Genomic DNA, 27,117 nt, shown 5'->3' on the forward strand with positions numbered 1-27,117 from the left:
TGTGCTGTACAGCAGCAGTCAGAGAAGTGCTCTCTCTAGGTGGTGACGGCGAGAGGGCAGCTACTCTTATGCTGCTGGGTTACTTTCAGTTTGGAAGACAGTATTCTCAAGGGCTTATCTGGGCATAGCACTGACAGCATGATCAAGACGCTCCTGGTCTCCTTTCTTGTAAGTCCTGTCTCCATTTCCTTGGCATTAGCCCTTTCCCTGTATAATCCTGTCAAAGGGGGAGGACAGTGGCCAGTGGGACAGTGAGCATGCAAGAGAGCTGCAGGTTTGCCCGCTGTCCCAGTGACAGCGAAGAGGGCTGTCTGCCTTCCTCTATATTCCAAGTAGCTGTGCAGGGCCCTCTCTCCCACTCAGTTTAAGAAAGACTGTAATGACGTCCTGTTTATCTGTAAATATCTCTCTGAAATACAGACAGAAAGATGCTACTAACTGCTTTGAAATGAAATCCAGGCCACTGCCCCTTTCTCTCACTAAAGGAGGCAGGGCAAGTGCTGGCATACACTGTACAGTATTTATTTATTAACATTAAACCACTCACGAGCATTAACGCTTTATAGAACTCATGAGTAAAAGCAGTTCCTTCATTGAACAGTTAAGTCTAAATGTCATTTAGGCACAGACAGCCTCATGTAGGAGACAGAGTCGTCTCCTACAGCTAATAGGAAATAATCCAGTAAAGGTAAGATGACTCCTGACATGTCTTCATAAAAATCACATTGCATTTCTGTGAAATGATACTAACTTTCAGTTCAAGCTTTGTTTGCTTTGTTGCACAACAGGGAAGAAAAAAAACAGAAAGCCTTTAGAGCTCCTTAAGATACATAATGAGTAACTCACAGACTATGTGACTGATGCATGTTTTCTTTAATGCATTTTTTTCCATAGAAGTTAGGAGAATGTTTCCAATGTTTTACACTGTTAAAAATGCTGGGGAACAAAACACTTAAGGAGCCTGGAAACTCCTCTGTGCTCCCATATTTTTGAAGGACGATGGCAACATTTTACCTGTATCTTTCTGTATTGTGAAGAAATGCTGAAAACCAAAATTTATTTGTTTATCCTTTACATATACTTATTTACATTTCACAGTGAAACAAAAGATAACTTGTAGAACTGGCATAGAGTCCTCATTTAGATGAATTATGTGAATTTTTTTTTTGGATACCAACTTTCGTCTTTTGCAGTTCCGGTTTTGAAAGTTTGCCGACTACACCCAGTTACCACCACAATTTGTTAGTATCAGCACAACAAGATAAGCCTAGTAGCAGTCAGTAAGTACTGAGTCCTAAATTAACTGTAAACTACAGAACAAGACTGAATTAAGTAATATTAATGGCAAAATTATTATTGATACCAATTGGGAACAGGATTAGACCCAGAAAATGTGCTTTCATGTGTTCATAAATGTATTAATTATGGCTCCAGTACCGCAAAAATGTACATGTGCTTGACTTCAGTACCATGAGTATCACCTTGAAAACAAAGGACCTACCAATGGAGTTAAAGTCTATCACATGCTTGAGCATTTGTTGGATCAGGCATACTTTATTCCCTTTTCTATAGCATGAGAAGCATTAGCAGAGAAAATTCCTTTTTAATCGTGCTTAACTCTTTAATAATGGGTGATCATAATTGCATAGAGCTGTCTCCACCTGCTGCTCTCAAGGATATATAGATCCATGATGGACCACAAGGATGCCACAAGATCTTTATAAGGGTGTCAGTCAATATTAGCACTGTTAGGTGTGCAAACACCTACACGTGATTGACAAGATAAACCCAGACATTTTAAGGAGGAATCCATGGTGTCAAAAACATTCTGACCTATTGGCTTTCTTTGCAACAGAAAAATTGCTCTGTTTCTATAGACAAAAAAAAAGAAATGAGTGAAAGTTAAGACCTGGTATTTTTCAAGGGGTGCCTTGAGTCTAACAAGATTGATATAGGTTCTGAGATCTTTTTACAGGAAGGTCACACAGATATGGAATAGATTTTTGCAATGTTGAAGCTAAAAATAAGTGGTAAAATTATTAAAAACTCTTAAAATTACTGTATCAGTTACCACAATGTGGATGCAAAATTAATTATGTAAGGTGATTAAGTAACCCAGGTTTATTCTGAACTAACAAATGCAATGCCCTGGCACAAACCCACAAAATATAATTAAATAGAAGGAAGGTTTCCTGGCCAAAAGAAAAGGAGCACATTTTATGCGTCAGTATACTGGGAGAGAAATGTCTGTAGTATACCAATGGTAGAGAATACTCCAAATATATATAAAAAAATATATCCATCCAACTTTATTTTATTTAACAAAATAAAAGTGGTGTGAACAACTTATCCGGACACTGCACCCTTTGGTGTACATAATAGGCTGATGTTTCTAGCAGTGTTTTTCTATGTGCTATGAGAGGAAGTTGCTTTCACAATTATCTGCTATTCCAGTTTACCCTGCTTTTTATAGCATAGAATATTATCTGTTTTTTAATACACCCAGCGCAGAATGGAACTTACTCATTTTCCTACAGAAAAACATTGATGTAATATAGTGGATTAGGTCTTCAGCTTGCAAGTAACTCCACCAAGTAAATCTACATATCCAAGCAGCGTCAGGAACAATCTTAAAATCTAAGGGGGGACTAGACCTGCCTTTGTAAAAAAACATAAATGCAAAGCATAGACTATTCTAGCACACAAACTGAATAGTAATCGATTCTTATACTTTCAAAAGACAATCAGACACTAGCCAGTGATTTCTGGTATATATAGTGAATTTATGTAATAGGCAGCTAATTTCTGAGAATTTAGGTGAGATCCTTATTGTATGAGGTAGGCTCCTGATACAATATTTGAATGCAAGACCTTTCCAGGATGCAGGAAGTGGTATTCAACCCACTGCAGAGACTTACATATACATTTTTAATGTATATACAAGTACTACAAAAAATTCAGTGGGATGACTCATTTGTGTGAAATTAAGTACAAGTGTCATGCAGTTTGCATAACTGAAGTCTGTATTTGAACAATGTTTTACCTTTCATTTTCTAGAATGAACCTCTATTTCTTTTTAGCTTTAAGGCAACTCACTAAACATTAGGGCTGTGCGAAGCTTCGGTCCCTGATTCGATTTGGCGGAGTTCTGGCCCAATTTGGTGGCCAAATCTCCAAATCCGAACCAAATCAGGAGACTCTTTAATCTCTCTGAATTGAATCAGAACCCTCCGAATCAATTTGGAGAGATTCAGAAAGATTCGGACATAGACACAGCTTTAAATGTTTTTTCTACATACCTCCAGGTACCAGGCGGCTTGTCAGCACTGTGATGGTGGGTTGGATGGAGCTTGCCACAGAAACATGGGGGGGCTCCCCATCGTGCTCGGCAGTGGACCTGGAAGTGGACCAGAAGCACTTCCGGTCCACTTCCAGGCCCACCAGGCAGTGTGCTGGGGTTCCTCCCGCACTGCCCCAGAGACTGGTGCCTCCTGGGTCTGAGGGGGCACCCAGGGTACCCCTGCAGCTGATTGCTGAGCTGGGTGGTGCGAGTGGGGGGCCCAGGGCTCTCCCCAGTGGACCCGGAAGTGGACCGGAAGTACTGTCAGTCCACTTCCAGGTTCACCGCCAAGCACACAGGAGGCCCCCTGTACTCCTGTGGGATGCTCCATCCACCCCAGCATTGTAGCATTCATAAGCCATGCCAAGTACCTCAAGGTATGGAGAAAAAAAAATTTCAAGCTGTGTCTATGGCCAAATCTTCGATTCTCTGAATCAGCATTGAATCTTCAGATTCGGATTTGGCTGAATCAAAATCAGAGACAGTGGTCCAAATCAACCAATTGAATCACTGCCCCTGAGTTGGGTTGAATCTGAATCTCATACAGCCCATTTTGCACACCCCTACTAAACATCCGAGTTATGTTTGGGGAGGTTAAATTGGATTCAAAATGGCCACCTGATTTAAACTTAACTCATCCCATTGCCAACCTTACACTTACAAACTCAGTCTCAGTGACCAACAATCAGTCTAAACCTGTAACTATACAGAAGTTCCATGCGCACAAGCTGGTCTAAAAATCACAGAATCTGGTTTAAGATAAACCTGGGTCTACGTGGTATCAGTCTTAATTAGATTTAGGTCAAACTGGTGCATGGAACTTCTGTGCACTTCCCCTGTGCAGCCCAAGGGCTGGGAAGACCCAGCCACTGCCCACAGCCTGGGGCTGCTCTATTCATTTCCCCTTTGCCCCTGCACTGGTCTATTATTTGCCCTCTCCAGCCCCTGGCTCCCCACCATCACCAGCCAGCCCTCTCAACCCCCATCCCACAAGCCACTTGGGATGCAGCTGCTTTTATTGGCATTCACTACTGCTGGAGCTGGTGGGAGTAGGGGCAGGAAGGGATGGAGATGTAGGCTTGCTGGGGGTGACTCCACCCCACCTGCAGGTTGCACCTCCCCCCCACCCCTTGCAGGTCATGCCTACCCCCTCACCCCATCTGCAGGTTGTGTCTGCCCACCTACCCCTCGGGAGTGGGGCGGGGGGGGTCGCATCTACCCCATCCCCCAGCAGACCCCTGATCCTGTCCAGCCTGCTGGACTTCCAACTCCCCAGTTAGCCTCCCCATCCTGACTTACCTTATATCAAGTAACCATTTTAAATCAATTTAACCTCTCAAAAGATGAACTGTAGTTAGCTGCATAAATTGGGGAAAACAGAACCCCCAGGATCTTTTGGGCAAAACAGATATTAAGTTTGCTCTGTTTGGTCCTTCTGCTTGGACCTATTGCTGCAGGTGAAAGGCACATGATATGGGTATGTGTTATTACCCCCCATTTCCCAGATGGAGACTGAGATTAGAGATGAAAACTGACAATCTCAAAGTTGGTCACCCTTTTGAGTACTTAGGAGTCCAGTGTCAATACGCTCCATTCATTGCTGTTGAAACTGCGCGCTCAGTACCAGGGAACAGATGCCAGGAAATTATGCTACCTTAATTCTGTTGATTTGAAAGAAGATATACTATACATTTTCCAGCTGTGTTGGTTCTCATGAGGAATGCCATGAGGAACTGTCCTTTAGGCCTGTGCAAATAGGGAAGCATTCATTTCGGATTTGGATTCAGATTCAGCCAATTCGGATGACAGTGATTTGATTCAGAGATTCGGATCATTGTCCTGAATTGATTTGGCCAAATCAACTTCAGAAGATTCAGCACCAATTCAGAGAGAGTTGGTGATTTGGATCAGCTGGGGAGAGGCAGGCACAGCTGGGCGGCTGCAGGTTCTCGCATAGCTCCTCCAGCTGTGCTTGCCACTCCTCGGGCAGGGGGTGCTGCAGGAGAAGCCCCCATGGCTGCCCTGCCAAACCCCATCCCCTGCCCAACCCCAGCCTAGTCCCGGTACTTAAAAAAAAATTAAAATAAAAAGCCCAGCACTAACTGGCTGCAGGAGTGGTGCTTGGGGCCTCTGGGCACTCATGGCAGAGCGCCCCCCCCATGCAGTGCAGGGCACTGGGGGGCAGCAGGGATCACCTCGCCTGCCTGGCACCTGCATGGCAGCTGCCCCATGGTGCGGGTGCAGTGCAGCTCTGCAGGGTGCTGCGTGCTGTCTGGGAACTGGGGCCATTGGGCTGAGTGCTGCCAGGCTCCAGCTGACATGTGGAGCCACCCCAGCTCCAGACATCGCACAGCACCCTGCTGAGCCATGCTGCACCCACACCATGAGGCAGCTGCTGCATGGGTGCCAAGCAGGGGGGGGGTGGGGCAATCCCCTCTGCCCACCACTACCTCACAGTGCATGGGGGGGTGGCTCTGCCATGAGCACCCAGAGGCCCCAATCACCACAGGTGCAGGCAGTGAGTGCGAAGCTTTGGGAAAAAAAAAAAGTCCTGCAGTGTGGAGGTGCAGGGTGGGGGCACGATGCAGACATGGCTCACTCTGGGCAGCAGCAGGGCATAGTCCATGTTTCCAGCGCTTGGTGCCTGATGCGGGATGCAGGCATGGCAGTACTGGGAGCAGGGACTATGCCCTGCTGCAGCTTGCCCACTTCCGCTGCACCCGTGTCCCATCCCGCTCCGCCTTGGCTGTGCAAGCGGCAGCAGGGCAGAGCCCCCACTCCCAGCACTGCCACACCCGCATCCCATGCCCCCCCTCCCCCTTCCCTGAGTAATGCACCGTCCCAGCCCGGCTGGGCAGTTTGTCCCAGCCCCAATCCCTGCCTCCCTCACGCCCCTTCCCTTCCCCCCCGCCCAAGCCCAACAGACTTACCAGCTGGAAGCAGCTGTCAACTGCCTGTTTAGTCTATGGCCGAATCTCCAAAGCAGCCGAATCTTTTCCAATGCTTTTCCAAATCGATTTGGATACTTCAAGTCAATTCTGAGCTTTTAATTGGATTCCCAATTTGATTCGGATTATGCGATTCAGTCCCCAAATTGGGTCAAATCTCCTCCGAATCAAATCAGGTACCAAAGCTTCACATAGCCCTACTGTCCTTTCTAGTAGTTCCGATACTAAATGTATGCTACAGATTGTTGTGGGGGAAAATGGCTAAAGTTAAGAAATGCTACAGGAAGCCTACTATCACAAAGATCTGTTTCAACTAAAAATATTCAAGGATAGCACTGGATTATTTGACTAAATAAAAAAGCTATTATTCTGTTCCATCTTGCTAGGGCTCATGCAAGGGATTTTGATTATGCAGAATAGAGCATCATAAAATATGAAAAGAAAGGCTCCTATATTTGTTTGCCAATTACCAGGAGTAATCACAATCAGAACACAAAAGAAATTTCCAGTCACACAAAGCAAGCAAATTCCCTTCCCTTTTCTTTAATTCTTTTGAAAATCCTTAGCTATGCTGAGTGCACTTATGAAGACTGCAAGAAAGGCAGCTGAGTTCTGGATACATGAAAATGTTAGTCCAAAATGGGACAGGAAATTATTGAAAAAGAGGAGTATGGATAAACAGGACTACAGGAAAAAGCAGAGACTTCCTTTTGAACTTGATGGATGAAGAAATCAGTTTAAAAATTAGCTGTACGCAAGAAAGGCTTTGCATGCAAACATGGTCCTCATACTCCTATAGGGCTATATCACACCCATACATAATGCAGCCTCTTTCTGAAACTTTTTAATGGGAGGAAGTTTTCCCCAAGCAAAATCTCTGAAGTCAAGTAAACAAATCAATGCATCATAAGGGATCCACTAAGTCTTCTGGGGAATATAGTCGATTTGAGGCTATATGGCTAAGGAACCTGTAGCTGGTGCCTGTTCTTGGATGCACTTCTATAAGACCTCCCCAAAAGAACAGTGGGTTCTAGAAAGATGTTAATGAACAGTGCAGAAAGAACAGAGCTCTGGAATCTGGCCCTAACTTGTGATTCTCTTTGGGGTTTCTAGTCTGTTGCCTCTACTGATTTCATACTTACCGTTTGAATTTTCACTGTAAAATGTGTGTGTAGGAAAAGAATAAAAACAGCTTGAGTCATTTTGGGGTAAAAAAACATTTTGTTCTCTTTCCATAGAAATCTAATTAATAAAAAGCACCTATCATCCCCTTGGGGTCTATATGCAACTTCTGTTATTTGTCATGGACTACTGTTATTTGTCAGGGAGTACTGTTATTTATATGGGTACTAAGGAGGAGTTGAATGGTGTTCAAAGTGTACCACAGATGAGAAAATTGACATAAGCATGTTCTTTTTAATTAGTAATAAATTTTCATTTCATCACACAGCCATCTTGTAGTGGCTATCTTGTGGGAGGGGCAATTCTAAGAGACTCAAAAAAAGAAGAAAAAGTTATGCAAAAAATAAGAATATTACATTGTAAAAAAGGCATATCAGATAGAGAGCACTGTATGAATATTGTACAAAGTTTCTGTGGCAGTACCTCTGTAGACCTATGAGGTTACTTGAAGAACCACTTCTGAGAAATGTTTCACTCTTCTTGTAAATATATGAGGAAGCTCTTTTAATTATGTATGGTGATAAAATGCTTCTCTATACACTCCATTATATTCCCCTACTGTGTCTACTAATGTATTGTATACAAGAACCTGGGTGAAACGCAAAACATTCGTGCTTATTGTGGTAATGAGAACACATTTAACAGTGGCGTAATTTGGTTTGTGTACAAGTTTGTCTGTCATGCTTTGTAGGTGTTATTTAGATAGTTATTGCTTTGATCACCCATTTACCGTATTTCCTCCTCCATGATTTACACTTTTTTTTTCTTTTCATGCTCATTTTTATTTCAGCAGTAACCTTAACTTTCTGTGCCTATAGCCATATGCCTTTTATAGTCATACCAGGGATAAATTTGGACCAGTTGATCTTGATTCTTCATACACACTCCCCCTTTTCCATATATTTCTAGGCCTTATTGTCTCCTCCTCTGCAAAATGTTCCACTGTGCTCGTGCCTGCTTTTTCCCCTTTAAATGTGTTGGACCTATTACCCCAGTCACTGGTATAAAAGCACAGCAAGGAGATCTGACAGCCTTTCTAACTGACTATCTCAAACTACAAGCTTTCTTTTTTGGATTGTGGTTTTCCAAACCCTTCTGTGGCTCGTGCGGAAGGAAGTCAATAAGCGCAGTTGCAGGTGCTGACGGCAGCCTGACCCCTCACCACAGCCAATATTTCTCCTACCACCACCATATCTGATCCACACCCAGGCCAGAAATGCTCCTACAGCACTCAGAACTGGCTGGAAAGGAGCAGCTCCTGGTTCACTCTACACTTCTTCCTCCCTCTCCTTACAGTCCCTCTGTTGAGGGATAAGTACTACTGGAGCTAAGTGCCTAATTGTTTTTAAAAAATGCTATATAGAGTTTAGAGTGTAATATTTTAGAAGCAGCAGCTCAGATGCAGATGAAAAATCAGACCTATGAAATGAAGCCAAAATAGAATATTCTACAAATGTAAAATACATGAACAGAAAATGCCTTTCCTCCTTCTCGGAGAGGCTGTCGTATCTACCATATGTGGAAGCAATAACCTAGATACATGAGCGACCCTTGAAAGGGTTAAAAATTTTAGCTCGAGGAAATGTTGCATTGTAGTGATGTGTACCTATGATTTACTTTCACAAAACATGGTGCTGTGGGTAAAACAATTATTTAATTAATATACAGCCCAGTAAAAAATATTTTCAAACAGTGCATTTGTCTTTCAAATTGGCCTTATGTTAAATGTATTTTTCTTTTTAAAAATTAATTTTTTTTACAATTACATGGGAAATTAAAATACCTTTTTAGTACCTAAAATTACGAGAGGCTATTGAAATAATTCAAATTATTTTTAAAAATGTTTAAGCAGTATATGTTTGCTAGCAACATTTTAAAGAAAGTTAAATTACAGAACCTGGGGAAGTCACTGGCTAATCACCTGGAAGCAGGGTTTACTAAAGGTGATACACAAGCTTTTGGCAGCTGTGTTTGCTTCTTCATTTTAGATTAGCTGAGTTCAGAAACTAGTTTGTTCAAATATCAGAAACTGAGGAAGAATGAAAAGGTTTTTTTTTTCCCCCAGTTTATGATTTAGAATGGGGTGTGACAAGGGAAGATCTACTAATTCTAAAATCTTGGGCTAACTACAGACATTTAGGGAGGTTTAATCAGATTCAAAATGACTGTTCGATTTAAATTTAGCTCACCCTGATGCCAACCTTACACTTACAAATCTGGTCTGAGTGACCAGCAATCAGTCTAAACTTGTAACTGTACAGAAGTCCCATGCACACAAACTGGTCTAAAATGTGCAGAACCCGGTTTAAGATAAACCTGAATCTATGTAGTATCAAATTTATTAGATTTAGGTCAAACCAGTATGTGGAACTTCGGTACACTTCCCCTGTACAGCCCCAGGGCTGGGAAAACCAAGCTACTGGCCCCAGCCTCAGGGCTGGTCTTTTCCCACACCCCTCCCACCTTGCACTGGGCTATTTTTTGCCCTCCCTGTCCCTTGCTCCTTCCCCCATCCCAACCAGCCAACACTCTCAACTCCCATCCCACAAGCTGCTCGGGGTGCAGATGCTTTTATCAGCATTTGCTGCTGTGGGAGCCAAGCAAGTTGGGAGGGATTCATATATTCATAGATTGTAAGGAGCTGTAAGGGTCCTCGGAAAATCATCGGGTCCAGCCTTCTGCACTAGGCAGGAAAGACAACTGGGGTCAGGTGACCCCAGCAAGGTGACCATGCAGTCTCCTTTTGAAGATTTCCAGGGTAGGTGACTGCACCACCTCTGGAGGGAGCTTATTCCACTGTCTGGACACCCTAACTGCGCAGAAATGTTCCTAATGTTCAGCCTGACACGGTCTTCCAGGAGTTAGTGGCCATTACTCCTGGTTTTCCTCAAGGATGCCCTGGTGAACAGTTGTTCACTGAGCCCTTGATATACTCCCCTAATGTAGTAGTAAGCTGCTACCAAGTCCCCTCTCAGCCTTCTCTTTTTTAGGCTGAAGAGTTCCAAGTCCTTTAGCCTTCCTCCTATGGCTTGCCATGCAAGTCTCTGATCATATGGGTGGCTCTTCTCTGGACTCTCAAGCTTTACTACATCCTTGTTAAAGTGTGGTGCCCAGAACTGGTCACAGTACTCCAGTTGTGGTCTCACCAATGCTGAGTAAAGTGGAAGAATCATTTCCTTGGTTTTGGTTGAGATGCATTGATTGATCCATGCCAGAGTATTATTTGCCCTGCTGTCTACAGCATCATGCTGATGGCTCATATTCATACTGTGGTCTATTATTACCCGTAGGTCCCTTTCATTCATGGTGCTCATCAGTTTGGTACTGCAAAGCCTAGAGGTGTGTTAGGGATTGTCCATCCCCAGGTGGAGCACTTTACATTTCTCGATGTTCAGCTTATCTGGCTTTGATCCACCCAACTTGCTAGTCTGTCTAGCTCCGTCTGTATCTGCAGTCTATCTTCAAGCGTGACCATGCTTCCCCATAACTTGGTGTCATCCGCAAACTTGGCCAGTGAGCTGTTCACCCCCACATCCAAATCACTGATAAAGATGTTGAATAGCACTGGACCAAGCACCAACCCCTGAGGGACACCACTGGCCACCTCTCACCAGGACGACACAGATCCATTCATTAAAACTCTCTGGGTCCTACCCCACAGCCAGCTTCCTACCCACCTAACTGTCAGGCAGTTAAGCCTGCAATCCTCCAATTTTCTCATTGGAACATCATAGGATACAAGATCAAAGGCATTTTGGAAGTCTGTATATACAATGTCAACCTCCTCTCTCTTATCCAGGTGGCAAGTTACCTGGTTGTAGAAGGGGTATAGGCAAGTAAGGGCAGGAGGAATAGGGGTGTAGGTTTGCTGGGTGGGGGGAGCTCAGGGGTCTCACTGGCCCCACCCACCTCACCTGTGTTTCACACTGCCCCCCCCATCCCTCATGCGTCCGGCCTCTCCTCCATCCCCCAGCAGACCTCCAGCATCCCTGCTAGTCCCCTTCATTCTGATTTACCTGATATCACACAGCTATTTTGAATTGATTTAGCCTCCCCTTAACACCTCTGAATGTCTATATTTAGCCTTAAGGGAGAACTCGACCAGTAAGTTCAATTCAACACAAGTAATACTTTCTTTATATAGTCAATTAGTTTTAAATGGAAATATGTTTTGATAAACATTTTTCTTTTTTGTCCAGTATATTTAAATAGAGGTTTACCTTACTAATAACATGTTTCCTGCATTCTAATCAGAATTCAGTATTCATTCAATACCAAACCAACATAAATGATTATAAATAAGAAATGTTAGTTGACATTTTCTAACATAATAAAATATAAAAAATTAAGCGTCTCAGTAAATGCATGTTAAGCTACATGATTGCATGGGCATGGCATAGCTTACCCACTTATCAGATAAACCAAAATATGGTATAAAGTTTATATTTATCTGCAAAATATAGCTGAATAGTTAACAGTCACAAAAATCAACCTTTTATTTGGAAATTAATTAAACACAAAACTGAAACCACAAACACAAAACAAGATTACAATTACCAACTAAAATCAAGGTTTCCTGTTTGCTGTTTCAAATCCTGAAAAAATATGAGATTTAAATATTGTTGATTTAAATCAATTCACAATATAAGAGATAGCCTGCAACTTCCTTTTATACTACCACAGTCTCCACAGAGCCTTCCATTCAGTAAAATCATCTCTCAGCAGTTTCCACCACCATATGCACGACCCTCCATTTTCAAAGAGGACAAAAACACTATTAAGATTTAAACAGACAGCTCTACCATTTATTTAAATAAAACTCACTGCCTCAATTTCAAGGCAGAAGAAAAAATATAAATTAAAATTAAATTGGACCACAAATTCTTTGGAACAAGCAGTCTTCATTTTTCTGTCTTCTACAGTATCAAGTACATTATCAGAATTTCACAGATAAGATCTCTTCTGTATTTTGATAGTGTTGGAGTGATTTTGTGATTGTGATGGTGCAAGAATTATGCAAGAGGCAAGGATTTTTGCAGGGGATATATTTATTGGATCAACTGCATGGTTGGGATAAAGTTAGATAAGCTTTGAATGCAAGACAGTCTTCATCAGCCTCTGATATTTTAGGTCCCTGATAAAAACCATGCAGCTGGTCCAATAAAGATATCACCTGCAAAAATCTTTGCCTCACAATTAGATAAGAAATGGATGTTCAGAGTAAAAGCAGAACTTAAGTAAGTTGCATGTGTGTGTGTTTCCATATAAGAATATGGTTCTTAGTCAAAAAATACTCTATTTCAGTATATGGCACTCTCTAGAAAGACATGTACACCTCAGCACATATCCAAATCTTTAAAAAATTATCTACAATCCAATTCAGGCTATAGAGTGGACCACACAGGACCTTGATCTCCAGAGAAACAAAAAAGGAAGACTATTTTTGTTATATATTTGTACTGAATATTAAATACAGCTAGAGTGGTGAGTGAAAACCCCAAAAAGGACAGTAATGATAAGATTTTTTTTTTTTGTTTAAATTTAGGGCTGTGCGAAACGGAAGCATTCCACGTTGACCAGCATTTCGACATTTCAACAGAACAGTGTTTTTTCGACTTTTGTTTCAAGTTGAAATGGCTGTTCCATTTCGTTCCGTCAAAATGTTTTGCCGTTTCAACCGTGTTTCGCTGTTTCACCCATAGGATATAATGGGAAAGGTCAAAACAGGCTATAACTTTGTCATTTATGGACTGATATGGATAAAACTTGCAGGAATGGTAGTCCCTTCTGAGGCATGACACGTGACACCCTAGTTGTGAAGTAGTTTTTCCTAATGTTGAGCCTGAAACAATCTTCTAGGAGTTTGTGACCATTGCTCCTAGTTTTCCCCCAAGGGTGCCCTGGTGACGAGTTGTTCACAGAGCCCTAGATGTACACTTCTGCTGTAGTGGTAAGCTGCAACTGAGTCCCCTCTCAGCCTTGTCTTTTTCAGGCTGAAGAGTCCCAGGTCCCTCAGCCTTTCATCGTATGGCTTGCCGTGCAAGTCTCTGATCATATGGGTAGCCCTTCTCTGGACTCTGGAAAGGTTATAGGCCATTTCAGTATTCCTCATTATAGCCTATGGGCGAAACTTCGAAACAGCATTGAAATAGCAAAACATTACAACTTGCCTTGTTTTGTTTCGTGGCTGTTTCAACCACATCCATTTTGTTTCAATTTTGCTGTTTCAACCTCGAAACAGGTCAAAACAGCATTGAAACAAAACTGGTGGTGAAATTTCGCACAGCCCTATTTAAATCCCAGCAAAAGATGATAGCTCAGTACATTATATATGCGGCCATAAATAAGGTAGGCTGGATATGAACCTTATAGACTAATTAAATATAAATAATATATATAAAGAGCATAAGCTTTCGTAAATTTGAGTTCACTTCAATCAGATGCCTAAAGGTTCTTATACATGTGCAGGGAGGTTGCTTGAACATACTATAATTACAGCACATCAGAGCAGACTTGTTTAATCATGCCTGCTGGAGTATGGTAATTACTGTGCTCCAGTAGACTCTAGTGTCATGTGTATCAGTGTCCCCATGCTAAAAAGTGGTGACGGGGCACTTTGAACTAAAACTCACTGCCCTGCTGCCATTTTTAAGCGTGGGGACGCTGATACACATGATGCTCCGGGTGCTGTTAATTAGCATGGCTCTTGGAGCTGTGCTAATTAAAGCACTCCTCTCACTCCACCACCTCCTGAAGCATGTCTATAAACACCCTAACTTCATCATAAAATGGCTAACTACCTCTCAGTACCCATAAAAATCATAGCAAGATTTAGGAAAGGTCCCAAACCTGCATATTTGGTCTTCATTATTGCTTAAGGAAGGGCAGATCTAGGCTCAGTATTATGATGCAGTGAAAGCAGTTCCTGGAAACACTAGTTTACTTAGCTTAAAATATACCCAGGTATATCTGTTGAAGACAGAGAGCACCTGTTATGGATCAGATAGATGGACTTACCATAAGCCTACTAGGTATTTCCTTCCAACCTTACATTCCACATACTACTACATATAAGCTATATAATAATGTGATAAATACCAACATATTTAATAGGAATAACAGTCCCGATGTAGCACTATCAGGGGAACCACAAATTACATTTATAACAAGTCCTTGAATAATGTTAATGTTTTATCCCAGGTTTTCAGCTGGAGCACTGGATCACAGCATGAAAGCGATAATACACTTGCAGCACACTCTGCATATAAGATCGCTATAAAGAGGATTATTGCTAAAAGAGAAATTAATTGCGAGTCTGATCAACACCTCGCAGCCGACGGCAAGACCTGTTGTAAGAAGTGTCCACCAGGTAGGTATTATGTTAAGACAATCTACTAAAAGTGAAGAGCTGAGAAGAAATAGCCACCTGCAGCATTATACCCTGGTGCATAATCTACATGATATAGCTTTCTCTAGGATATAGGTATTTCAGAACTTGGCTGCAGCCACATTTCCCACAATGACAGGACTATTTCAACTTAGTGCTGTCATGTAGTTGGAAGTTTGGGCACTGCAAAATGGACTTTCTTGACTGGTCTCTAATTGTTTTTTATTTGGGCTTCTTTTCCTTAAGGGTATACCTGATTTGTCCAGTCTTTACTAACAACATTCCCATTATCTCGTCCAATCCTAACTAGGCTACTCAAATTTTATAAAATGTGCTTCCTAAGCATTCACTAAGTTTATGCCAAAAACTTCCCAGGTCACGTGTAAAGTGATTTTAACAGAAAAGTCCAAACACTTTTGTTTTTATTGTGCACCATAAGGAAGTCAGGAAGTACATATAAGCTCTCTTACCCTCAAGACTCTTCTCCATTTGTACACATGCTTTTGCATTCAAAATATCATTTTGCTTGTTAAATTTTCATTCCGTTTCTTCTAAATAAGTTTTTTTTTTTAATACATATGCTACATTATTAAAACACATGAATGGATACATACCCATTTAAACTGTCTACAGCATTTAGGGAATCTTCATCTTGCCCATACTTGTAATTAGAAAATATTGCAAGAGTTGAAGAGAAACCACATCTGTTTTTTTTTTCCTGGGAGCAGATATGGCAGGTCTCATTCTTTTTTTTTTAAGGTACATTCAAAAAGCATGATTGTACAACAGGCAACAATACAACTTGTTCACCGTGCAACAATGGACTTACCTTCATGGATGAATACAATTATGTGGAGAAGTGCCGAAGGTGCCAACCATGTGACAGTGGACATGGTATGTCTATAACATAGAAACTTGAGTAATGGAAAAATATTTGATTTTGGGCTAGATTGAGAAGTTATCACAGCACCGAACAAAGGATAGCACATAGTTTACGATGTCCTAGGGACAGACCAGTAGGGAATTGTAGTCAAAAGTTACTATTTGATACCTGTATCCTTTTATTTCTGTAAAGGGAGGAGAGGACTAAGCCACCCCAACCCTTACCAGGGGAAAGCTTATTTTCCCATTCCCAGAGGCTCGGCTACACATGCTGGCATTTTGAGAGGCAGAAGTATAGCCACTCCGTATTTGCCCACTTTGGAGGGTGTGTAGAAGCCCCCCAGAAGCTGCTCTCCATCTATGTTGAAGCTTGCAATGCAAGTAGTTTACGTTATGCCCCCACCCCTGAGTGCAGTACATGGGTATTTACCTAGAGTTACCGCAGTTTAGGTTACAGTGGAAATCTTTTAGGTGTATTAAACAGCTTTAGGAAGCTAACACAAAACAATCTGAAAACAAGGTTTTCATTTAGTATCTTTTCACAAACTTCCTTATGAAAAATAAGAATGCTTAGGGTAAAAGACAGTCAAAATGATTTTTGGACAGAGGCAAGTTTCATCATAGGTTTACTCCTCCTTATGAAATGGTATCTGAGCATTTGTAGAGAGTCCATCCAGGAGAACACAACACCTGCTCTCTTCAATGTGATATGTAGTTATAGTTTACTACTCAAGCAACTTTGCAGCTCCTACTTCTCAGACACAAAAGTGCTGCATAAGCAGGCTTCTTTTGAAGTGCTTCAGAACCCAGCACTTGTTTTGAAGCACTGTAGAAATTTGAGCAGTATTATCTGAGGAAATCCTGTTGCAGGTGGCTGGGGATAGGGGGCAAAAGTCATATTAAAGGTGAGAATTAGTAGGTTAATTTTTTTAAGGGCTTACAAAGAACAATTACTTAAAAGTATTGGAGATTCAAAAATCCTTCAACCCTTTGCACCTGACTGTTTATGGCCATCCAGGTATGTGAAAGAGGGAGCAAGACCCTTCTCATAATCTCTCATGCCTCTACATGGGACACAGACCCCAACACAGTATTTGATTTCCTCACTGAGCAGAAAGACAAAGACATTTGACCTCTGCTTCTAGGAACGTCTCAAATGCTGCATCTTTGCACTTTCCACTGCCCTGAGCTGTGACATATGCCCATAATTCATCCCTCAGCAATTGCTAAAATTGTTCTTTTTAAGTGAAGCTGAACAAGATCTAGCTATCTGTTTTGGCTTCAAACCCTCCTGTAGACACTTTCAAAACCCCTATAGATACTCAAAAGTCTCCACTTCTTATCTAAGTGCCTACCTGAAACCACTGCCACCTAAGGAAACAAAAGGCCATTACATTAATGTGACTCCAATAGTATGCAGGATCTTAGAACATATTTCAAAAGAAAGAATAAGGACTTGAATAAGGATGTGGAAAATGAGATAAAATGCAACAAGGGTTTGCAAAGGTAAATCGTGCCAAACTGACTTAATGTGGTAACCTTCTTTGATAATGTAATGAATTTTCTAGGCAGGGGAAATGTGATAGATCTGATACATCTGTATTTCACTGAACTATTTAATAATATGCTACATGGAAAATTTAGTTAAAATGGAAAAGGTGAAGATTAATACATGAATTGTACAGTAGATAAGGACTCTACAAGAAAGACAACAGGTTCTAATGAAAGGGGAAGCCTTGTGTTGAAAGGAGGCTACTAGTCAAATTCTTCAAGGATCAGTCTTGGAATAGATCTCATTGTTTTTTCACTAGCGGCTTTGACATAAACGTAGGAGCACGCTAATGAAATTTGCTGATAAAGTTGGGGGTACTGTCAATGAGGGGGAGAATCATCGTGCAGGAAACACTGGATGGACCTTGAAGACTAATCACAATTTTATAATGTTCAGTAATACAAAGTACCAGTTTGTATCATCAAGGACTAATAACAGGATTTCTACTAAAAGCTGGGAGCTCAGCAGGTGGAAACAAAGGAGGAGAAAGACCTGGTTATATTAGACAGAGGAGACACCTATGTGATAGAGCTGTTAAAAAAGCAAATGTGATCCTTATTTGTATCTAGTGAGTTTTTTCTAATAAAGGAAGGGAAGTAGTAATCTTGTACTAGATGATGGAATACAGTAAGTTTATACATTTGTGGATGACAGTAAGCTCTTTGGAAGACTGGATCACAATTCAAAATAATCTTGATAGTTTCTCTAATTTATCTGAAAGCAATAAGATGAAATTCATTAAAGATGAAAGGAACAGTCAAAAGAACAAATACAACATGGGGGATATACAGCTAGCTACTACCTGCAGAACAGAAGAAAGAGATGAGCAAGTTACAAATGAAGTTCAACAAGGTCGAACAGTTATAAACTCCTGCAAGACCATTTCAGGCTGGACATAAGGAAGAATTTCTTTACTGTCCAAGCCCCCGAGGTCTTGAATAGCCTGCCATCGGAGGTGGTTCAAGCACCCACGTTGAATGCCTTCAAGAGAAATTGGATGCTTGTCTTGCTGGGATCCTATGACCCCAGCTGATTTCCTGCCCCTTGGGCAGGGGGCTGGACTCGATGATCTTCTGAGGTCCCTTCCAGCCGTAATGTCTATGAAATCTATGAATGAGTCAACCTTGTGACACTGTTACAAAGAGGCAAATGTTGTATTTACAGGGACGTCATATGCAAGCCAAAGAGAAGTTGTTTTCCTCTTGGTGCTGAAGCCTCAGCTGGAGTACTTAGAAATCAATAACAGTCACCAAACCTGTTAGAAAACCACGCCCCATGTCAGAGACCAAATGCTGAAGAAGTGCAGGTTCTGGTAGACATTCAGTTAAAGGTGCCACTGGATCCGACGCACAATCCCAACAGTTGTGCCTCCTGACACGCTACACATGCATTTGCTACACATGCATGGCAGAATACGCAATTGTGGGACTGGGGACCAGTGTGCAGGAAGCCCAAGATCATGTAGGAAGTAGGCAGCCAGTCAGCTGATCCCCTGATCCCAGCCTTGGGAATATATCAAAATCAAGGGCTCCCATGCACTCTCAAAGAACCTTGACTTTGATGTGCTCCCAAGGCTGGCAGCCCCAATCAGCTACCACTCCCAACTTCTGGGGCACAGTAGACTCAAAAACTACAGTGTGCCCTGGAGACCTGGAGCACAGATCAGCTCCTGCCTCCAGCCACAGGGATGCAAAGGGCTCCAATGTACCCCTGTGGCTCCCAGCCACACGCAAAGCCCATGGTAACACTTTTAACATCTCTGGACCTTCCATCACTGACTTCAGAGTAGCTGTTCTTAAAGGACAAAACTTTAAAAATTAGTTTGAACACAAAATTGCGGAACACAAAATCATCCAAAAACAATTTGGATTCTTATCCCATTCTCTGGACTAGCTGTTAATCCCAGTGCCCCTGAATGTGTTTTAACTGCCTTGTTTATCCCTGTTGATAAAATCTACCCACCTTTTTTCCTCTCAGCAATGTCCCCTTCCCTATCTCTTTTCTTTCTAATTAAATTGTTTCTTTCTGTATCTATTTACAGCATTTAATGTAGTAGGCTGTTGCCTACAAAAGCTCAAGGAGCTCTCTAAACAAATCAGTTTCAAAGGTACAACCCTACCCTACCTTCAGCCTGACTTCAGACTAACATAACAAACTTTACCTCCTTTATCTACTCCTAAAAAGTAACCTGAAGCCTACAAAATGTTTCTATAGTGCAGAAGCTAATAGAGAATCCCAAATCTTAAAGGCTAGGGACAGAAATTACATCTAAAATGGTGTAAGCCAGGGGTTCTCAATCCCCAGGCTGAGGCCCAGCTGCCGATCCACAGCATGGTTGGCTACCAGACTGGAAGTGGCCACGAACTGGCAAACTGCAGTCCCCCAGAGCTGGGCAGAGAGGCTGCAGCTCCTTCTACAGGGCCTGCAGCAGCACAGGGTTTCCCACCCCCCCGCCAAGGGTGTAGGGGTATCCTTACCTGTCTTCCAGCCAGAAATTCTGGCCACGGTCGGCTGTGACCCTAGTCCGCAGTTTGCCGGGCCATGGCCACTTTCGGGCCACGGTTTGTCAGGCCACAACATAAAAGCTTGGGGAACCCCTGGTGTAAGTGATTAGAAACCAGTTCAAATCTGTAACACAACAGAAGTTCAGTGCACAAAACCAGTTTAGCCATAAAAATGGGCAAAACCAGTTAAAGATAAACTTGGATGGATGTAGTATCAGACTTAACTGATTTCGGGTAAACCAGTTTTTTGAACTTCTGTCCCAGACCTTCTCCAGATTCAAGTTAACTCACAATCCCCAAGGAACCCAAGATGCTTTGCACTTCCCCTGCAATCCCTGCCCTCGCACAGTGGGTGGGCTAGCTTTGCCCAAGTTTTCTGCTCCAGCTGAGCAGGGAAGCATGCTCTAGCATCCCCCAGCTTCTGGTCTGAGCCACTGCAGGTATGTGGCAGTATTTTGGGAATCAAAAGTAAATGTGTGTTCACTTGCTCTTCAGTTCAATCTACGCAGTTTGGACTAGCCTACAGAGATTGAATCAATTCAGCCTCAGGCTTTTTGACTGTCTGTACTTAGCCAAAAGGTATACATATGGACAAAAAAGAAAAACTGCTAATTTTTTAAATATTCATCTCTATGTATAGAAGCAACTTTCAGCAAAACAAAACTATCTTGCGTAAGCTTTCCTTTTTGTAGTTTCTGCTAAGATGTCTCATTCTTATCCTCCTCTTCCCAATGTCCTATAATCAGGAGGAGCACGTATAAAACAATATTGTAATACTATTATAATAGTGATGCAGACAGCAGTAAAGCTACATGAATACAGCCTGAGAAGAAGAATTTGCAAACAGTGCACTAAAATACTCAGAGTATCTGCTTTTTTCTAATATTAACAAACTTTTGGGATTTATTTTAGGTCTGGAAGTTGAAAACAACTGTACCACCACACACAATACAAAATGCAGGTGTAAAAGTGGTTATTTTTGCGTTTCTGAACAATGTACAAAACATTGTGAACCATGTGACAAGTAAGTTTTAGGCCTGTATTATTTCATCAGTTTACTATATAAGATCATGTTCTGGGCAGAGGCAGTTTTTAAGCTAGCTTCAGTGGCACATCTAAGGCACTGTCTAGAATGGTAAAAAAGGTGTTTGCTTTTCAAATGATTTAGCTCACAGAACTAGCTCATCTATGTTGAAAGTCCCATCTAATATAGTAAAGCACGCTGTACTTCATTTTGGTGGTCAAGTTATAGTTTACTGAGTTTTTCAGTGATGTAAAGCTAGTTTAGTTAATTCAGTTAAAATAAGTCTTTTTCTTTAAGTCTGCACAAGGTTTACAACTGCACAGGCTTCAATTTGAATTCAGTTTCTACAACCACATGGGCACATATGCACTTGAAAGCAGAAATGTGGTAAATCTGCATGCAGATTCTGAGGCTATTTTAATAATTTCCACTTTTAATTTTTGAGCTTTGCCTTTGTTTGTGTGTGCTCCATTAGTCTGAACAGAAGACTGTTTCAAGTTAGCAAGTTACAAAGGAGCAGACTAGTTGGCTGAGGTAATTGTCCTGATAATGATTTTAAGTAGTAGATAATGAATTAAGTAGAGTAAAGCACCCATCACACCTTATGTGTCCATGGAAATGAATGTGCAGTCTGTAAATAAAAATATTCTTAACATAATTTACACTGTGACTCATGACTAGGAACTGAACAAAAACCCACAGAGAATTCGCAGCATTGGAAAACTGAGAAGCTCCTTCTTCATTAATTTCAAAATTCTTAATACCAACATATATTAAAGAGCAGGATGGTAAGAATAGATGAACGTAGTGACTGCTTCACCCTCTTGACAGACTGAGTTGTTTTTCTACCTTTCCTATGAAAAAAACATTAATATTAGCTGTTCATATTTCTGTAGGTGTGAAAATGGCATAGTTGACGTACACTGTACCCCAACCTCAAATACCGTATGTAAAGGTAATTTTTAAAACTCCTGTGTATTTGATGGTAGAATGCAGCTATACAGAAGTGGCCACTCTGGCCAATAGGCAAATGTCCACACTGGAGGCAGCATGGAGCTGCACCACTTGACAGTGCACAAAGTGGAAGAACATGGACACTGCTTCTGGCTGATGGCAGGTGTAGAAGGAAAACAATCATCTGCCCCTTTTAAAGTGGTGTACAGCAAATGAGCCCCTAGCATGGAGCAGGAGAGAATAGAAACCATTTCTTGTCTTTCCCCTGCACAGTAACTTGAGAAGGGGCAGGGAAAGACTCCCTGCATCTCTCTGCTCACTCATCCACAGAAGGACCTCCTCAATCAGGCCTTCTTGATCCTGTGTAGGGTTTGAAATGTGTTGTTATACAGAGATCTGCTTCTGTTTGTTACCTTCATGAAAATTTTCTGCTGGTCTTTATTATAAGGAAACTTTTGGTGGATGTTGTCAGCACTTATACTACTACTGCCATTGGCTGGAATACTGTACTACTGCTTGCAGCGTAAGTCTCTTTTCTTACACTGAACTGAATCTGAATTGCTTAAAATTAAATGTATCAGGTATCATTCCTGAATTGATATCATTCCTGAATTCTGTACCAGCTTTTAAAGGTCTTCAAATTTGTGTGTTTCAGACAGGAAGAATTACAAGAACTTGAATGTTAACCAGCAGTATTCAAATAATGTGATAGGGGTAAGTACCATTACTTAGCTTGGGTGAAATTCAGCACAGTACAGGGTGCTAATATGAGACCATCTGCCTCAGCTAATTCTACACTGGAGTATTACAGACCGTTGACACTAGAAAGGAAGAAAATTAACTCTCATCTTGAGTTAATGAGATTGCCTGTTAAAAATGAGTTAATGAGCTTCCTTTTTTAAAGGCATGTGCTGCCTTAGGATGCACAGACTAGCAATGCATTCCCTGCAGCTGAGGATACCTTGTCATCCTAATGTTACCCTTTCTGCTTCATCAGCTAATTTAAGGGTGGAAACAGACAGCACCTGACATTTCATTTCTGCCACCATAAAAAAAAAAATTCATAGCACAAATGGTGAGCAAATAGACATTGCTACCCATTGTCACACCACATCAAAGAAAAATCAATGGCACAACAATAGGTAGTAACAGGCTCTGCTGCTTCATTACTGATGTCTGTTAGCTCTTTGGTAGGAGAACAGAAGAACCTAAACTGTTCCTACTCTTCAGTCACCAGGGCTAGGGACAGACATTCAAAAAGCTTGAGCCTGAATTGATTCAATCTTTGCAGATTAGTCTAACCTGGCTAGGCTAAATCAGTTTTGTAACCAGACAGACATCCCAGAAATGCAGAGACATGCCTGCAGTGGCTCAGGCTAGAAGCCGGGTGGGCACTAGAGCAGCCCTCCCTTCCCTTGCACAATGCTGAGCTGAGAGGGCGTGGCCAGGCCTGGCAAGATGCTGTGATTATGGAGAGTTCCCCCCACCCCCCTCCCAAACAGCCCAGTGGGGAATGTTTATCACCCATAACTCAGTGTTTATCAACCCATTAAGAAAACAGAGGGACATTACCAGCTACCTGTTGATTCTTCCTTTGTTCCATTTGCCACAGCTGGGAGGTAGCCAACATGTGGACTGCTAACTAATGTGAGGGATGGGGAATGCCTGCTTAGCAGAATGGGGGCAGGCAGAGGCCAGGCAGATGCCTAGAGAGACTCCAGCCAGGGAGCAGAGGGGAGAGGCCAGCCATGCTGTGGAGCAGAGAGCCCCGTCCAGCCCAGAGAGCATGCCAGGATGCTAAGGGAGTCTGATTTAATTTAAACCAGCAAGGGGCCCAGGACAGACATTGCATAAACTGGTTTGAGCCAAATCAGTTAAGTCTGATACTACCTTCAACCAGGTTTATCTCAAACCTGTCTCAGCCATTCTCAAACTGGTTTATATGCACTGAACAACTGTTTTGTTACAGGTTTAAACCAGTTTCTGATCACTTAATCCAGTTTGTGTGTAATATCTGTCCCTAGCCCAAGGGGCAGGTTCTCTGGGGGTTTGAGGACCCCACAAGCACCTGCCCGGTTTCCTGCTTACAGAGAGGCACCCCAGGGAATAGGAGTTCCTGCTCAGTCAGACCCATTCCCCCAGGATCATTGGGGAGCAAGTCTAGCTGAGTGGGAAAATTCCTGCTCCATGAAGGGTGGGACAAGGGACAATGTGTGTTTTGCCCAATGAAGCAAATCAGCTGTGCTGCAAAACATTATCTAACGAAAGAAAAAGGATAGCATAAGAGAGAAAAACTGCAAAAGGTCTCATTAATACTTATTTCTGTCCTTATTTTCAGGAAGAAAACCCTCTGCTATATACAGGTATGAAATAGACATTATACTTTCTAAGAATTTTGAAAAAATGATGTATATACTGTGTAGAAATATATGTTCAAGTTTAATGCCAGGTCAGTCTCTTATTTTTCTGACAGCTATTGCTCCTGGGTGATATGCAACTCATCCTATTAATAAACATGAGCTCAACCACTCTTTGCTTGGACACAATTACCACTGGTTTTAAATTAGTCTCAACCCCAGCACTGTTTTCAGAATGGGAAAGGGGAAAGAAAATGGAGGGAGTTTGGTCTGGGTTTTTTTTCAGATGGCACTAGAGGGTGGGTTGTGTGGATTGGAGTCCCCCTGAGGTAGGGGCCTCTGATCCCCCCACCCCACCCTCCAGCGCCAGGTGGACAACCCCTAGAATGAGCTCCCTCCACTCCCCTTCCCTCCTCCCATTCTGAAAACAGTATCAGGACTGGAAGGGAGAAAGGGCATTGCTAAGTGAAACCAGCTGCAGGCTTGCAGTCAGCATCTGGATTCCCCAACCCTCAGGACCCTAGAGCAAACTTATGTTGGATCCAGGGGATCGTTCTAACCCAGAGCACTTCCTGCAAAGTTCCATGAGTTAGAATGGGGAGCTGCAGTTCTGTCTGCATCTTAAAAGTTCTGCCTCAGTAAGGACAGCATGCCATCTACTAACTGGTCAGGGCTTGTGGACACAGGTGATATCTTTTATTAGACCAACAAGATTTTTTGCAAAAATCTACTAGGTGATGCATGACAAGAGGCATTAGTGACAGGAAAAACTCAGCTCCGCTTGGATCAGCCTTGTGAACTTATGCAAACTTCTGGAGACTTCATCTTACAAAATCGATTAAAAGACCCACTATTATTTCAATAAATACACTAACAAGCTGGTTGCCATGTGCTGCTGATGTGTCCCACTTTCACACATTATGGGACTTCTAAGCCAGAGGTGTTCACACTGTATTATAGATGACATAGTAAGAGGACTTGGAGCCCTGGCGATAAGCTTTGGGTCATTAGTAACTGGGACATCATAAGCTGGAGTCTAGTGAGGAAAGTATCATCATGGAGTGGCTCATATCCCAGCTCTGTGAAGGCCACAAGTGCTTATTTGTTTAACAGGACTTCACAAACATGAAGTAGAAAAGTAACGGAGAAGGAGGTGCTATAGAAAGCGTTGAGGTTTATAGAACATCACAGGGAAGGAAAATGGAGGCATCCCTGGACATTTAGATTTCCTGATATGAGGGAAAGTGTAACAAGCAAAGGTATTCCTAATCTGAACTCCATTGCTTAAAAACAAGCATACAACAAAGACTAGACTCACTCTCTCTCTGTTTGAGGCTTCAAATTCTTCTTTTATGAAGTACTTTTAAAATGAAAAAGAGTAGTAAAATACTAATGCCATTTTTTTTTAATTTTCATTTTTTGTGTGTATTTCCAGATATTGACTTGAGCCCCCACATTTCTAGTATTGCAGAGGGGATGACATTACCCCAAGTCAAAACATTTGTTCGGAGGCATCAAATAACAGAACCAACCATAGAGCGAGTCATTCAGGACAACCAGAATGATACAGCTGAGCAGAAAATTAAATTGCTCCTTAACTGGTATGAAGCCCACGGAATGAAGGGGGCACACAGAACTTTGATCAGCAGCTTGAGAGAACTCAAAATGTGTGCTGTTGCTGATAGTATTGAGGAAAAACTGAAGGCGGCTGTTTCCAGCAGTCAGGAAAACAACAAATCAAATAATGGAACTACTGAGCAAAGCAGTGTCCATTCTTATGGAGACTCAGTGCCATAACATGTTTAATCAACAGGAAGCGATTTCTGAATGAACTAAATTTTTTCTTAATATTGTAAATATCAGAAAGCCTTCAGATGTCATTTCTTTGAACAAATTCTGGATACCAAGAGGGTGTATAGGCAAGCATAAGCAACAGGCCTAATTATTGGGGAGGTATTTGCTCCTCAAAAGTTCTGAAACATTTCTACTGTTTGCTAAGATGTAGGAATAGAGATCCTGGGATTATGCACAAAAAACTATAGAAGTTCTACCTAAGAACCTACCGTTCATTTTACATCTATCTTACTAGCAGGAACTTGGTGTAAATGGTGTTAGAGGAACTGCAGATTACGAGCACAGTTTCCAAAGAGGGTGGCTAAATGAACTGCTTGCAGTCACCCATGAAGTAAGTGGCACATGAGGGAATGGAGCCTGGGCTGCTTAGGTTCTACAACAGTACCTGACCAACTAGACCATCCATTGGCAATGCGTAGGGGGTGTACACAGGTGCAGGTGCACCCCGAGATGGTGGAGCACCCCCTAAAAGAAGCCCTGCCGATGCTGCTGGTAGTGCCTGCAGGCAGTCGCCGCTCGCCACCCCTTCCCCACTCTGCCGAAACCACTGCAGCCACCTGTGGGAGCTCCTCACTCAGCCTACCCCCACTGCCGCCACTGGCACGGCTGCCTGCAAGAGCTCCCAGCTCGCCGCCACCACACCCCCACCGCCACCACTGCCTGCAGGCGGTCACTGTGCCCCTCCAGCCTCCGGGGGCATGTGTCGTTCATGAGGCCATCCCAGAATCTGACCTCCTTCTACCATAAAAAACAATTAGAAAATCAACCAGTAATAGAATGAAAACCTATTTCAGGATTGATGGCCATGACATATTTATGCTTCACTGATGTCTTAAACAGTTTTCCGTACAAGTCTTATGTTTCAGTTCTCTGACAAAACACCAGAGTTTAAGAATATTTTTAGCTAAAAAACTTGCATTCAGCAGTGATCGCTATGGTCCATTCAGGTTTCAAATCCACCCAGTGAATTGGGAATATGACCTGTATTTCTGAAGGACAGGATCAGGTCCACAATTTTTAAAGTTTTATCTATACCAGCTGGGAATCCTCCAAGATTTGGTTGTATGACTAGCTTTTCTACTGCAAAAGAAACTAAAATACAAACAGTAATAAAAGACATCATTAAAAAAGCA

General features: G+C 42.2%; 1 protein-coding gene across 1 annotated transcript; it reads left to right on the top strand.

Annotated features, from left to right (window-relative positions):
• The first annotated feature begins 9 nt into the window (after positions 1-9).
• Positions 10-27,117, top strand: FAS (Fas cell surface death receptor). The gene is made up of 9 exons (XM_006272249.4): positions 10-168; positions 14,671-14,839; positions 15,617-15,751; positions 20,708-20,819; positions 21,716-21,774; positions 22,222-22,296; positions 22,429-22,487; positions 24,112-24,136; positions 25,566-27,117. The coding sequence occupies exons 1-9, from the start codon at positions 139-141 to the stop codon at positions 25,925-25,927; spliced, it is 1,026 nt and encodes a 341-aa protein (XP_006272311.4). The 5' UTR covers positions 10-138; the 3' UTR covers positions 25,928-27,117.

This window comes from Alligator mississippiensis, chromosome 6, assembly GCF_030867095.1.
Source record: "Alligator mississippiensis isolate rAllMis1 chromosome 6, rAllMis1, whole genome shotgun sequence".
NCBI lineage: Eukaryota > Metazoa > Chordata > Crocodylia > Alligatoridae > Alligator > Alligator mississippiensis.